The sequence below is a fragment of the Orbicella faveolata genome, unplaced genomic scaffold (assembly GCF_042242905.1).
Source record: "Orbicella faveolata isolate gen_17 unplaced genomic scaffold, um_ofav_v1 contig_46, whole genome shotgun sequence".
Classification (NCBI taxonomy): domain Eukaryota; kingdom Metazoa; phylum Cnidaria; class Anthozoa; order Scleractinia; family Merulinidae; genus Orbicella; species Orbicella faveolata.
In genome coordinates, this window is record NW_028301576.1 from 17,988,290 (window position 1) to 18,001,012 (window position 12,723).

Below are 12,723 nucleotides of genomic sequence, written 5' to 3' on the forward strand. Positions count from 1 at the left end.
AGTCTCGGGTTTATTCTTAACGTATTCTTAAAATTTCGAAAATGTCAGCCTCTATATTCTTATAAAAAAGGGTGTGACTGGACTGATCTAAGAGGGTGGTAAAGAGGGGTATAGATCGCGTTTCACGGATAAAGCAGCCCTTTCATAATTCACGAAAAATACAACATTGTCATTTCACGCTTCACGGAAAATAAAAGAGAACGTTTTGGAAAATCACAGTTCACTGCGACTATGGAAATCACGATTCACGAGGAAAAAAAATGGCTATTTCACATTTCACAGGAAATAAAAAGGGCCGATCACGGGTCACGAAAATACCCTTTGCCACCCTGGCCGTGAGATTAAAAGTTTTATTAGGAGAGGGACTGGGTTTACTGAGCCTACTTACTGGTATCTATGGGTCAGCAGTATTCTACATGAAAGCAAAATATGGACGTCGAAACACCGTCGGAACATGAACAACGAAGAAAAGTTAGCGGTGTAGTGATTTTGCTTGATCAGCACAAGAGAATTTCCACCCCGAATTCCGTAATGAAGGCAAAAAAAACATAAAAGCAGCTTTCAGTTTGCTTTTAAACTATTACCTGACGTGCTGTGTGGAATGAGAAACCGTTTTAAACCAGTTCTTTCGGCTGCTCGTCGAAGTCGGCAGAACACATCCTCTACGAGCTCAAACTCGGAAGGAAATGCATCTTGTTCTAGTCCGGCTGTGGAGTCGCAGCTGGATGAGTCGACGTCCAAGGTCGAGGAAGGTTTGTCGGTTGCCTTCCTTGTTCTTCACATTAGGGAAAGATAAATGTGTTAAGCGAAAGATAAAAGCTAATTTAATGTGTACATTTTCAAGTTGTACTTACAATAGTTGGTATGAGACGCAGCTCAAAAACGCTTGTAATTTAGTTTCCCCGTCGAAACAGGATTCCCAAAACACTCTAGCATTGACCTTTGCTAAGAAATTTCGTTAAAAACGCAGTTTGTAATCTAACAGAACCGCGACTTTTAAAGCGGAAACGTTCTCATCTAACGTGTGGTTTGATTTGATTCATGAGGTTTGAAATCTATATTCAAATGCAAAAGCTTAATTATTTAGTGATTAATCAAAAGCTATATTCCTGTCTCAAATTCTCCAACATTAAGTTTTTCAGCAATGCTTTTTCTTACAAGTACACTGTTTCATATAATATGAAATTTTCAATTTGAAAATGTGTTAATGCTGTAATCACAAAAGTCTTAAAGTATATTTTTTAAATTTTCGAATTGAATCCAATGATCGAGCTTTTCTTTATATATTTTTTAGGTTATTATTAATCAATGATTAATTCATTGTAATTGCTTTTTTTTGTTACAGGGGTGGCTAATTCCGAATCAGTAGAGTCCAACTCTGTATCAAAGCAAACTGATGCTGAATCAACAGTATTCAAAACACCAACTCCTTTGTCTTCCTCCACTCCTGCTGTGGGATCCCTGAGAAGGTCGCGCATTAAGCCAGTTGTCACATCAGTGCCCCGCTCTCGACCAAATGCCACAAGTAAAGGTAAAGCAACATCTGAAGCTAAGAGTTTGTCTGGTGTGATTAGCGGAAATGAGGAAAGTCACTTGGTTTCTCAAGACCTTGCCAGTAATAACGATGAGCAGTTGTCAGGGAGGTTGGCGTTAGACGAACAAGATGGGCAATCAGATGTTGATACAGTTAGTAGCACAGGTAAGTTTACAATGAAGTACTTTTTTACAACCTTAATATGAATAATGATAAAATTCATATATGACATGCATCCCGCATACTGCTAGGTTCACAAATTATCTTGAAAGCATCTTGCCAGGAGATAGAGAAAGAAAGGAGTAATCGAAATGGTTGTCAGTAGCAGTAAGAGTTTAGCATTATGTGTTATGAAAGGCTCTTTTTATGAACCATAAATTTCTGGTAAAAAGAGGGGGATAGCTTAAAGCCAATTGACAGTTCTCTGGTGCTAAATAAATGTTTGTGACCGAGTAAGGGGTGGATCAACAACTGGCCTACCCACTAGATCCTCTTCAGGAATGATTTTTTACCACCTGAGGGGAAGATATTCTAACAGCACTCCTTTTGAAGAGTATCCCAAATTAGCTTGCTATTCAAAATCTTTAAAAACAGTGTTCTTTTGTGTACATTGTTTTCTTATTTTCTAGATAACATGAACCGAATGCAAATATGGTGGACCACTTGGTTGGCACCTGGGACGAGTTGCTTGAAAGTGAGGCTAGTTGGACCTCCATGTTTTTTCTTTACAATTGCTTCCCTAGAAAAGTCTTGCTTTGTCGACGATCTGGTCTGTTTTATTTTGCTATGCCTACAAGTTTTTATGTTCTTGAATGCCATGAAAAGGGATAGAAATTGTCCAACATTTTTCTGTATGGGAAAATAGTGGATCCATGCAATTTGTTGAGATGAAGGAAGTGAGTTACAATTGCCGCAGGAACTGAAGTTCATTCACTACATTTTCAGGTTGGAAGATCGTAGAAAATCATTTAAAAGACGAGCTTATGTGATGTCTGGTGGTGTTCCAACACAATTTTCGTGGCCACTACCTTCCCCTAAGTAAAGAAAAGCTTTGCATGAGAGACATCCTCTGTCTCCAAACAAGAAGTTGAAGAACACTTTACTCAGAGTGAATCGCACGAAACACTGGTATCACCAAGTGAATGAACTTCAACTGTCCCCATCATTGAACCAGTGAAAGCATTGAGCCAAATGACAACGACTTGGAGCTAAATGCAATTGATTACACATTTTCTAAGACCTTCTAACCTGAAATGTAGCAAACAATCTTTTACAGTTCCCTCGGTGATCGTGAACTCCTCTTCTTTGTATGTTTTCTCCTCAGAGGCGAAAGGGGAAACTGAAAAAAAAAAAAACCTTTCTCTCCTGAGGAAGATTTTACTCCCTTCTGGTGGCATTCAAGAACACGAAAACTCATAGGAATAGCAAAATAAAACACATCAGATCATCGATGAAACAAGACTTTTTTGGGGGGAAGCTTTGTCAAAACAAAATGCCAAGCTCAACTAGCCTCACTTTCATGCAACTCATCCCCAGCACCAACTGAGTGGTCCACCATATTTGCATTCGGTGTATAAATTTGTCTTGTTAAAATTGGTCATATTTCTTGATTTATCCATTCCCTTGCAGCTTTATCAAGTGGTAATGTCGTCAAGTCTCCCTCACTCAAGGAGAGAAACCAACAGGCTTTGTCAACCAGAGCCTCAACACCAGCAAGTTCTCCCACTCTTGCAAACACTGAGCAAAGATCTCAGCCAGTAGCACAAGATGCAGTTATAAAACCATCGCAAGTACAAAATAAGAACACTAACTCAGACAATGCTCTGATGCAACCTATTGATGGTGGAGCAACCCCTTCATTACTGCGCCGCAAGCGAGTCTTACCAAATCTGGGGTCAGCCGCAAGGAAACGACGTTCTTCTGTGTCCAAAGAAAATGTAGATAAAAATCCTGATGTACCAGAGATAAGGCAAGAGGAGGTAGATGTTCCACACAAAGATCTGGGACACTCAAATGTAAGTTACTATTTAATTACCTTACTCATGTACATACAGTACCACTCAGAGATAAGTGAACCAAAATTCATATTAAGAACGTGTAAAAAAGACCGTGCCATGTGTGCTTCCATTACGTTTTGACTGCATTTTGAATTTGTGTTAAAGCATCTTTATTGAAATGAATGCATTATTATGTACGAGCTTGGAGATTGTTCACTACTTTTGTTAGTTTGTGAATGAAGTTAATGAACTTGTTCAAGACAACAAACATGTGCCTTATGAATGCCTAATGCTTTCAAGGTGGAGATGATTTCTTATTCTCTCATACTGGCTGTATATTGTGGCTTTTAATATGCAACAAAGAAGCATTACTGCCAACATACACATCACTTTGTTTTTACTAATCCAATTTCAAGTAAAATAATTTGCTCTTCTGGGATATCAGCTCAGAAAAAATAATAACAGGGCTTTCAAACGGCAGAGTTCTAGCAATGCGACACTGTGGAAGAGAAAACAAACTAGGCTTGTAAATTTCTTTATTAAAATAATAATTATAAATGTTACTGTTGATAAAAAATTTTCCTTCATGTTCATAAATGCTACTGTTGATGAAAAATTTTCCTTCATGTTCTGCTTCATTTTTTTGTACTTAGTTTGCTGCCCAGAACACTGCCCTGAAGTTGCATTTCAGGGCTTCCAGATTTCAACTGAGGGAGCATGACCCGAGAACCCCCCTGTTGTTGTTTACAGTCTGCATCTTCTCTCAAACTACCGGTTGCCTACTTTAAATTTTATTGAATTGTGTAGTCAGTGAAGTCAGCTTGTGTATAATATTTAACCTTTTTCAATCTTATCTCATATTTAATCATTTTAGGACCAAAGTTCTGTAGAGAGGGGTGGAAGCCGAAACAAGAGATTGTGTACTTTATCAGAGGGTGAAAAAAACGCTGATCATGCAGTGCCTCATGCTGCTATACCAGATTGTCATGGCAAGGACGACGACAATGATGATGATGATGAAGAAGATAATAAGAAAAAGGTACCACACTGAACTTGTCCTTCTCTTGCTAATACTGTACATAGTGTAAATGGCATGCTCTTTTTCACGAGGCTGAGTGTTTTATATAGTTGCCTCTTAAGTTGTTTTGTTTGTGTTTATTGTACCAGTACACAAGATGGCATAATTCACTACAACTACCCAGTGATCCTAAACAAAGAAAATACAGTGATCATTCCCTTGTGTACCATTAAGCAGGGACATAATCATTTAAGCAGCTGTGGCACAATTTTAATACAGCCATCTGCAGGGTCGGGTTGTTTGAAAGCCAATTAACAACTACTCCAGGATTAAACATTCTTTCAGGTTTTTAATAGCATCTTCTTGTATAACAGCATTTTTCATTGCCAATGTTTTATGGAGTTTCGTGTTAGACTATGCCCACTTGGCCTGCAGTCTCACTGGCTACATGTCAGTTAGTAATTGATCCAATTTCACTGTTAGAGTAATAAGCGTAGTTAGCAACTGTGTGTTTACTTACTTACTGCCCTGTACGGCCGTCAGCGCTACCCCTGTCTCTCATGTGCCTTTCTCTCAATGCAATTTCGGGTGCTCAACTCAGTTTTGACCATCCTCACTCATGCTCCTCCTACAAATTGCCTTTGATTGTCCATGCTTTCTCCTACCCTCAAGTGTCCAATGGACTGTTGTTACATGTAACTATGTATGTGAGGTAGCAATCAAAGACTCCGCAAGAGGGAATGAGCAGGTCAGGCTTAAGCTTGGTGTGCCAGCTCCTCCCACACCCACTGTCAGTTAGCATGTTGGTCTACTGTGTAACAGATCAGAATTGTAATTTTCTTTGCAGGGCCTCAAGCGAAAGAGAGGTGGCAGACCCCATAAGCTAAAAGAACCTTCTGATCCAAGTCACATGACCATGCAACACTTGATCTATTTCAATCCCAAGACCAACCCCATGACGTAAGCCATCATTAATACAGAGATTTCAATCATTATTAGTTTTTAACCATTTGGTTAAAACTGGTAACAGTTTGATTTTGTCTCGAAGTTTTCAGTTTCAGAGAGGTGTCAAGTACAAGCTTAATTTGCTTGGTCCTGTAGATGGTGAATTGTTCTGGTTGCCAGCTTTTATTAAAACCTGTGATTAATCATCACTAATCAATCTTTTTGCACAACAATCAAATGCTTAAGTCTAATAGTAGGCACAATGATAGATGCAAATGCAGCCATAACATTACTGGAAAAAAAGACCTGAAAAAATTTTCAGGCTTTGAACGGGATTTGAACCCACGACTTTTGCATTACTGGTGCAGTGCTCTCGCACGTGAGCTATCAATGCCACATGAGAGTGGTCGTGTGTGGGGTCGTGTGTCAGTAGTAAGCAACAAATGTGTTTAGTACATGGTCAATGTCAATAAAGCAAACAAAAACACCCAACAAATAACTTTATTGGTTTCTTAGTCAGAAGCAAACACCAAATGTGTTTTGTACATGGTAAAGGTCAATAAAGCAAACAAAAACATACAACAAAGAACTTTGTTGGGTTTCATAACCATTCGATTTCTCCTTTCTTAATTATATTGTGGCCCTCCCCCAAATAAAACCATGCATTCAAGTTTTGACATTTACAATCCATTTCCTCACTAGCTGCTGGGTTCATGCCATTTGTCAAAAATTAAAGATCTAAGCATGGATATTTCAATTTCTCAAAATCTTGTTTGTAACCTTATAATATATAATGAAAGTTTCTCTTTGATACAGCTTGTTTACATTGTTTGTAGATCAAGTCTGGCCGAAAAGAAGAAGAAGGCAGATGGAAAAAACAAAAGCAAAAAACAGAAAGAAGGCACAGATAATTCACGGTAAGTTTGGTATCACTAATGGTACTGCGTAACACGTTTGCAGGGTGTGCCAAAACCTGTCTTATTGTCCAGGAAAAGTAAAGTAGATCATTGCTTGTCCCAAGGACAATCACATTTCTGATCAACAAATAGATTCTATGTTTCTGTACGTCTGTTCAGTAATAGATCACAGATGACGTCAAAATATGGTAAGAACAAAAAAGTAGCACACGAGGCAATAGCGGAGTGTGTCAATTGTAAATTTTGTCGTAATTTTTTGTAAATTATTTCCTTATACATTGGGAACAATTTTTCATTTAATGATGCTGTCAGTCATAGATCACACGGCCAGTAGGTTGTTCCATGACTAAACCATCATGTTTGCACTCCTTGACTCCTCTACGGAATTTTGAAATCACTTTTAAAAAGCTGCGTTTCTTTTGTAGGGACAAAGAGTCCGAGGAAGAGACAGGCTCTGTTAGAAACCCAGCGTCCATTTGTGGATCGCCAGCTAAAACAAAGCGAACAGAGAGTCAAGAACCCAGTGTGGATAAAGACAGTGTCGATGGTGCAGCTGTTGCACCGCGTGTGAAACTTGCCGCTGATGGAAGTATAATCTTGGACGAGGAAAGGTACAGTTACTCTGTGTTCAACTCTGGTACTGTGCAGAGATGATGCTAACCAAATCCACTTAATTTTATTCGTTGTACTACTTAATAATTAGATTATGAGCTTGAGATTTCTGTCGCGTGATAGTTGACGACGGCGCAGTCGACAGCGAATAATCTTATTGTTTAAGTATAAATCTACTAGTCGTTCAAAACTTTATCTAAATCCTCTTTACAGGCACTTCGAAAACGTAAAGAAGTGCTAAGGTACTCACTGTCTACAAAAGAAGAGATAGTGAGTAGCGTAGCCGATCAGAGAACGTCAGTAGATTTATATTAAATGTAGATAGCTTTTGTCGCAATTTGGATGAACTTTTGGTTGAAATTTTGATCAATCAGTTCACCTCAAAAACGATACATAAACGATGCATAGAGAAATACAAATTCAGGCTAATGAAAAATAAGACGTGAAATTTTCTAGCAGTTATACCAAATGTGATCGACCTCATTGGATCAAAATAGTGTGGTATCAAGCTGTCATTTTGAATGTATAAATTCTGATAACAGACTTACAAGGTGCATTGTCCAGTTAAATGTTCCAACCAATGTTGCTTGTGAAATGAAAGTGTCTAACTTTTGTCGCAAAGGAGACACCAAAACAGCAAAGATGAAAGAATACTCACGGAGTTATAAACAGTATGAACTTGTCAGAGGTTTGGGAAGGCTAAGAGGTGAATTAAACTTAGGTTAAAATACTTAAGGCAAGCACATGTTCAAGTTTCTGTTCTTTTGCAGCCTTGTAATTCCCAAGTCACCTGAAAATACCCTCGATGATAGGTGAGGCGCTGTATTTCTATGTACGCCCTACGTGCCTATATTGACAGTTATTGGTTTGGAATAAAGCTCTGTTTCCTGTCCATTTGTATTTCTAACATGTCGTCTCCTGTTAAACGTCTGTTTAATGTGAGCTCTATGTATCTCACTGCAGTGAAATTCTCTATGAGGATGCTGACGCAGTGAGCTTTGGCGCTTATTTGAAGCATAGGAAAGTGGAGCGATGGACACTTGAGGGTACGTTACATAGACAGGAATGATTGCGTGAAAAAGCAACGCGTGACAAAGAAACATTGATAGGGATGAGCCCATTAAATGCCATTGTTTTGGATTGGTGGTAGGCAGTAACGCCAAAAATTCGTGCAGAACAAATTAAGGAGGTTTTCACCTAAGAAATGTGCAATTGACGGCGATTTCGTTAAATCACTCAAATTGCTCTTTAGGCTCATGGTAACGAACGTTGACAAAGCTCTATTTAGACATGGTATCCGTCCATTTGATTGAAATGCTCGTTGATTTAAATGCTCGTCTATCGAGCCCTGTATTTGTAGAAATATCTTGTACGTTCTCTCGCCCGTGTTATTGAAGTGTTTCACATGGTTTACTGACTGTCGTGCCATAAAAACTTGTGTTCTATTGCTCAAATATTCCATACTTATGAAGGTTTCAGGAAAAAAAAACTGTTTTCTTGTCTCTAGAAACGCAGAAATTTTACAAGGCGCTCAGTCAAGTTGGAACCGATTTCAGTCTCATGGGGCCACTATTCCCCAACAGAAAAAGAAGAGAGCTTAAGGTGTGTGGTTATTTTGGTCTTTTTTCTCAGCAACGAAAGAAATCAGTGTCGAGTGTGTTTATGTAAAAAGTCAAATGGAGGCTATTGTGTTTATTATCCATCAAATATTTTTCGCAACACGTGCAGTTTCGAAAATTGGGGGATATTCTCGGGGAATATTCGGTCACGTGACGCGTTTAGCCCAATGGCTAGCGAGCGAAAATATTTGATGGATTATAAGAACGGTTAATGCACTCCGGGCCGAGCCGTTTGGGTTCGAGCCTGTCCGGTATTACTATGTTGTGTTCTTGGGCAAGACACTGTACTCTCACAATGTCCTTCTTTGCCGAGGTGTATAAACACTTAATAGACTAGGGCGAATTTAAAGCTGAGCGTATCACATCACAGGCTCGTTTTCTCGCAGTCTTGTGTTCTTTCTCCCTCAAGGCTATGCGCTCTAGCCCCCGTACCTTTTTCTCCCCCCCCCCCCGCCCCATTCTCCACTACCCACCCGTCCTTCCCTTCTTTCCCCATAGTCACTTAATCTGAGATTATACTTTGTCACTTTTCAGGCTAAATTTAAAAGGGAAGAGAAGCAGCACAGGAGTCTTGTGGAAAAAGCACTTCGTAAGCAATTAGCTTTGATTATGTTCTAAAATCCCCCTACCGGTATGACTATCGCCGCTGCCACAATGTCACTTCGTGGCCTTTTGGTTAAAAGGTCCGCCAACTTAATTATACACATTTCGTATTTAAAGCTTACAGATTGCGGTGCTGTGGATAAAAATACACAGGGAATGACCAAAGCGTTAGACAAGGGACAACCGAGACCAGATGTAACTAGTACCAGGACCCTAGTTATCGGCTAGATATCCGGATTACACGAACAGCACCTCTACCACACGGCTATGTAGAAACTTGAGGTTGTCAAGGGAAACTAAAAGGAGCGAGTTTGTAAAGCTGACGTTTCGAACTTAAGCCCCTCGTCAGTGCAAAGGGATTGAAAAGTGACTGAGAGCTTGGTCGAAGGCAAACGCTTTTAAAACTCACCACAGTAGTTTATTCCCTTTAACATCTTCAAGTTAAAAAATAGCTAAGTGCCTCACTTGACAGACGCAACACTATAGTTTCTTTAGAAACTAACAACGTTTACGAACCAGTCGACCAAGTTAAACGGAGTATATTTTCTTTCTTCAGGCCTCCGCAATCCCATTGACGTGGAGTTGTTTACTCCCAAAGTGGATGGAGAGGAAATAGATGACGACTTGTCAACTACGGACAATATCAGTTCGACACTTCCTACGGAGGAATCATGAACCATCTGAAAACCAGTCCAAGTACTTTGTTCAATGCGAACACTGTCTTCAAGAATTGAATGCACCACCGGTTTTCAGCGGGGTTGTTGCTGAGAAACGTGACGTCATGGTATGACGTCTAGCTGATGTGGCAGCTTCTGATTGGTTGATAGGAATCAGAATCCCTTCATATACCTCATGTGTTCTCTAGGGTAGTCGTCCCACATGGCAGAAAGAGAAAATCAAATGTGTGTCCGAACTGACGTAAAGAATACGTCCAGAAAAACACTGAGGTGCTCTACACCTCCGAAGTGGGCTTGCTGACTCGACTGCTTTGTTGCTCAGATGGGCTGCAATAAACTAAAAGCTTGGAGAATAAAATAAAATTTAAAGTTAATCGGTATCCGGGAATAGCTTTGTCGAGAAACTGAATTTGTTTATTATTTGTTTGTTGGTGTGCTGGTCTCGCTGTCTTCCATGGCTATCCAACAGTGGGCTGGCCTTGACTGTTGGATAGCCATGGGAGATAGCGTGGCAGTTTAGCAAAGTAATGCTCTGGTTTCCAAACGAAACACGCTATTGAGCTGTAAAATTGTAAACAGATATAAATATACCGCCTCTTATACCTGATGAGGATAAAAACTTTGGTGGCTCTTTCGTTTTGGATTTTGGAAAGTGATGACGTCACGTGAAAACGATTTATTGTTATCAAGACAAACAAACACACCCACAAAAAACGAAACAAGAAAGTTAATTTGTTTAAGTATACTTTTCTACATAGTGTTTCAAACGATCCGTGATTCATACATCGAGTAGTCTACTGCATGAATTTTTAAAAAGTCTCGCCCGAGAAAACCAGTAGGCAATGCCGCTGTACCGGATGTTCGTAGATTCCTCTGATCAAGCGATGCAACAGTGTCGAACGTGCCGTCTCTTAGGCGATTCCGTCGTTAAGAATCCTTTAGGCAGTTTCGCAGAACAAGCCCGGTAGCCGCCGTTCAACAATGTTTCTTCAGAAGTAGGAACAAGCCTCGGCAAAGTGGTTTTCTTGCGCCATCTGTCTTTTTCAGGGTCATAGCACTCTACAGTAAGACTTGGTTCTGCAGACCGACGAATTCCCCGGTCTGTGGTTCCACCTAGCACATACAACGTGCCATCCACACAAGCCATATTCCCACTGGCGCGAGGAACTGTCAAACATGCAATAAAGCTCCATTCATTTGTCATCTCGTTGTACACTTCGCAACTTGTTAACACAATTGTTATTTTCACTCCACCAGCGATGTAGACTTTTCCGTTTACAGCTGCACCAAACGCCTCGGCTCGCGCCTCTCGTAGCGTGGCTATTTGTTCCCATGCGCTGTTTTCCGTGTCAAATCTCGCAGCGTCATTCCACTCAAATTGGTCTGTCCAAAAATTACCTCCATAACCTCCCACAACGTAGATGTACTTGTTGAAGGCGACGGCACACACACCATGTTTTCCCGCCAGAAAAGGACATGGTAAAAATTGCCATGAACGTGACGCCATATTGTACTTTGCAAACTCGGTTCAGTAGTCTTCACTCGGCATGTTTCTCGAAACTACTACTGCATAAATCGCGCCATTTGCTGCAAGAATGCAATCGCCGCCTACCGCGCCTTTATTAATATCAATAAACTCCAATCTGTTTGTCAGTGCTAATGAAGTCCATTTATTACGAAGAGGTTCGTAGCATTCCGCCTTGTGAAGACGTTCTGTGATAGCAAAAAGTTTCCCTTCGTGTGCAATAATTTCGGATGATTCTCGCGCAGGGTTCTCTGGTAATTGATACCACTTATCTTCACCAGGAAGATAACAGGCAACGCTGTTCCCTCCATAAACCACCAAGACATGTGCCTCAAATACTTTTCTTGGTGATTTTGGCGATAGAGGATCACAAGACGTTGAGCCATCGAACCAATTCATAGCCTGCGTCACGCGATTCTTACATGACCCATTTTGTTTCACGAAATCGTTGGTCACGAGCTCTTTAAGTAAAAAGTCACGCGACGCAAAAATAAGTCGAACGTGACGAAACAGCTCTTCAAATTTTCCGATTCTCGACTTCCGCTCTTTCGCTATCCATCCAAGTATGATAATAAAAATGTCTTCTTCCCTGTTAATGACAATTTCATCACTTGAAATCCACTCTTCCACTTCCTGACTTGTCAAATTCAAAAACTCTCCTGATTTGGCGACACAGGCAAAGTTCGATTCAATGAATGTTCTGGCTTTGACGACAAGCTCGTCACATCGATACATTTCTGCAAAATGATAAGTTGAAATACAATTTAAAATGGTCATGCTGCACTCAAGAAATCTCCCAGCAATCTTCTTCAGGTTTGGAAAAAATAGATAATCTGCTGCCGTGATCAATTCTTTGGCATTTTCTTCACTCGATATCTGAACATTGCCGCTGTAAATAAACTCCAGAATTTCTTGCAAGAGCGATTCAGTCAACATTTCCAGACGTATGACTCCCTCTTTGTTCTCTTTCATGTCACTCTGTAGCAGCTTTTCGAAGAAAGGACTCGCTTCAGCCAAAACATTTCTGTGAGCCTTGAACTCTTTTCCGTCTTGGCCAAGTAATGTAACATCAAATGGACAAAACGGATGTACGTCTTGACGTTCCATGTGAAGCCGATTTGATTCTTGCTGTCTTCTCGGCCAGCAAGTCATGCAATTGCACTGTATCCTTGTCTGAAAGGTCAACAGAATATTGAGGGAGATGCTTACACGTAATGAAATCACTATCAAGAAAGTTGTCTGTGGTCGTGTCTTAAACGCGGGGGGTCGCTATATA

The 12,723-nt window shown here is 40.2% G+C and overlaps 1 protein-coding gene and 1 pseudogene across 1 annotated transcript; one reads left to right on the plus strand and one right to left on the minus strand.

Annotated features, from left to right (window-relative positions):
* Window positions 1-377: 377 nt before the first annotated feature.
* Window positions 378-10,302, plus strand: LOC110040264 (uncharacterized). Its single transcript, XM_089276622.1, has 12 exons — window positions 378-752; window positions 1,346-1,699; window positions 3,164-3,549; window positions 4,406-4,570; window positions 5,397-5,509; window positions 6,331-6,411; window positions 6,837-7,022; window positions 7,794-7,835; window positions 7,987-8,069; window positions 8,531-8,625; window positions 9,177-9,231; window positions 9,802-10,302. The coding sequence occupies exons 1-12, from the start codon at window positions 602-604 to the stop codon at window positions 9,918-9,920; spliced, it is 1,830 nt and encodes a 609-aa protein (XP_089132748.1). The 5' UTR covers window positions 378-601; the 3' UTR covers window positions 9,921-10,302.
* Window positions 9,642-12,699, minus strand: LOC110040261 (kelch-like protein 40; annotated as a pseudogene).
* Between the last annotated feature and the right edge of the window lie 24 nt (window positions 12,700-12,723).

What these genes read in the sequence shown, in the direction of transcription:
- LOC110040264 (XM_089276622.1), top strand. Translation starts at nt 602, where the DNA reads ATGAGAAACCGTTTTAAACCAGTTCTTTCGGCTGCTCGTCGAAGTCGG. An exon ending in CCCAAGACCAACCCCATGAC is followed by an intron (nt 5,510 to 6,330) that starts GTAAGCCATCAT and finishes CATTGTTTGTAG; the next exon opens with ATCAAGTCTGGCCGAAAAGA. An exon ending in GAAGGCACAGATAATTCACG is followed by an intron (nt 6,412 to 6,836) that starts GTAAGTTTGGTA and finishes TTTCTTTTGTAG; the next exon opens with GGACAAAGAGTCCGAGGAAG.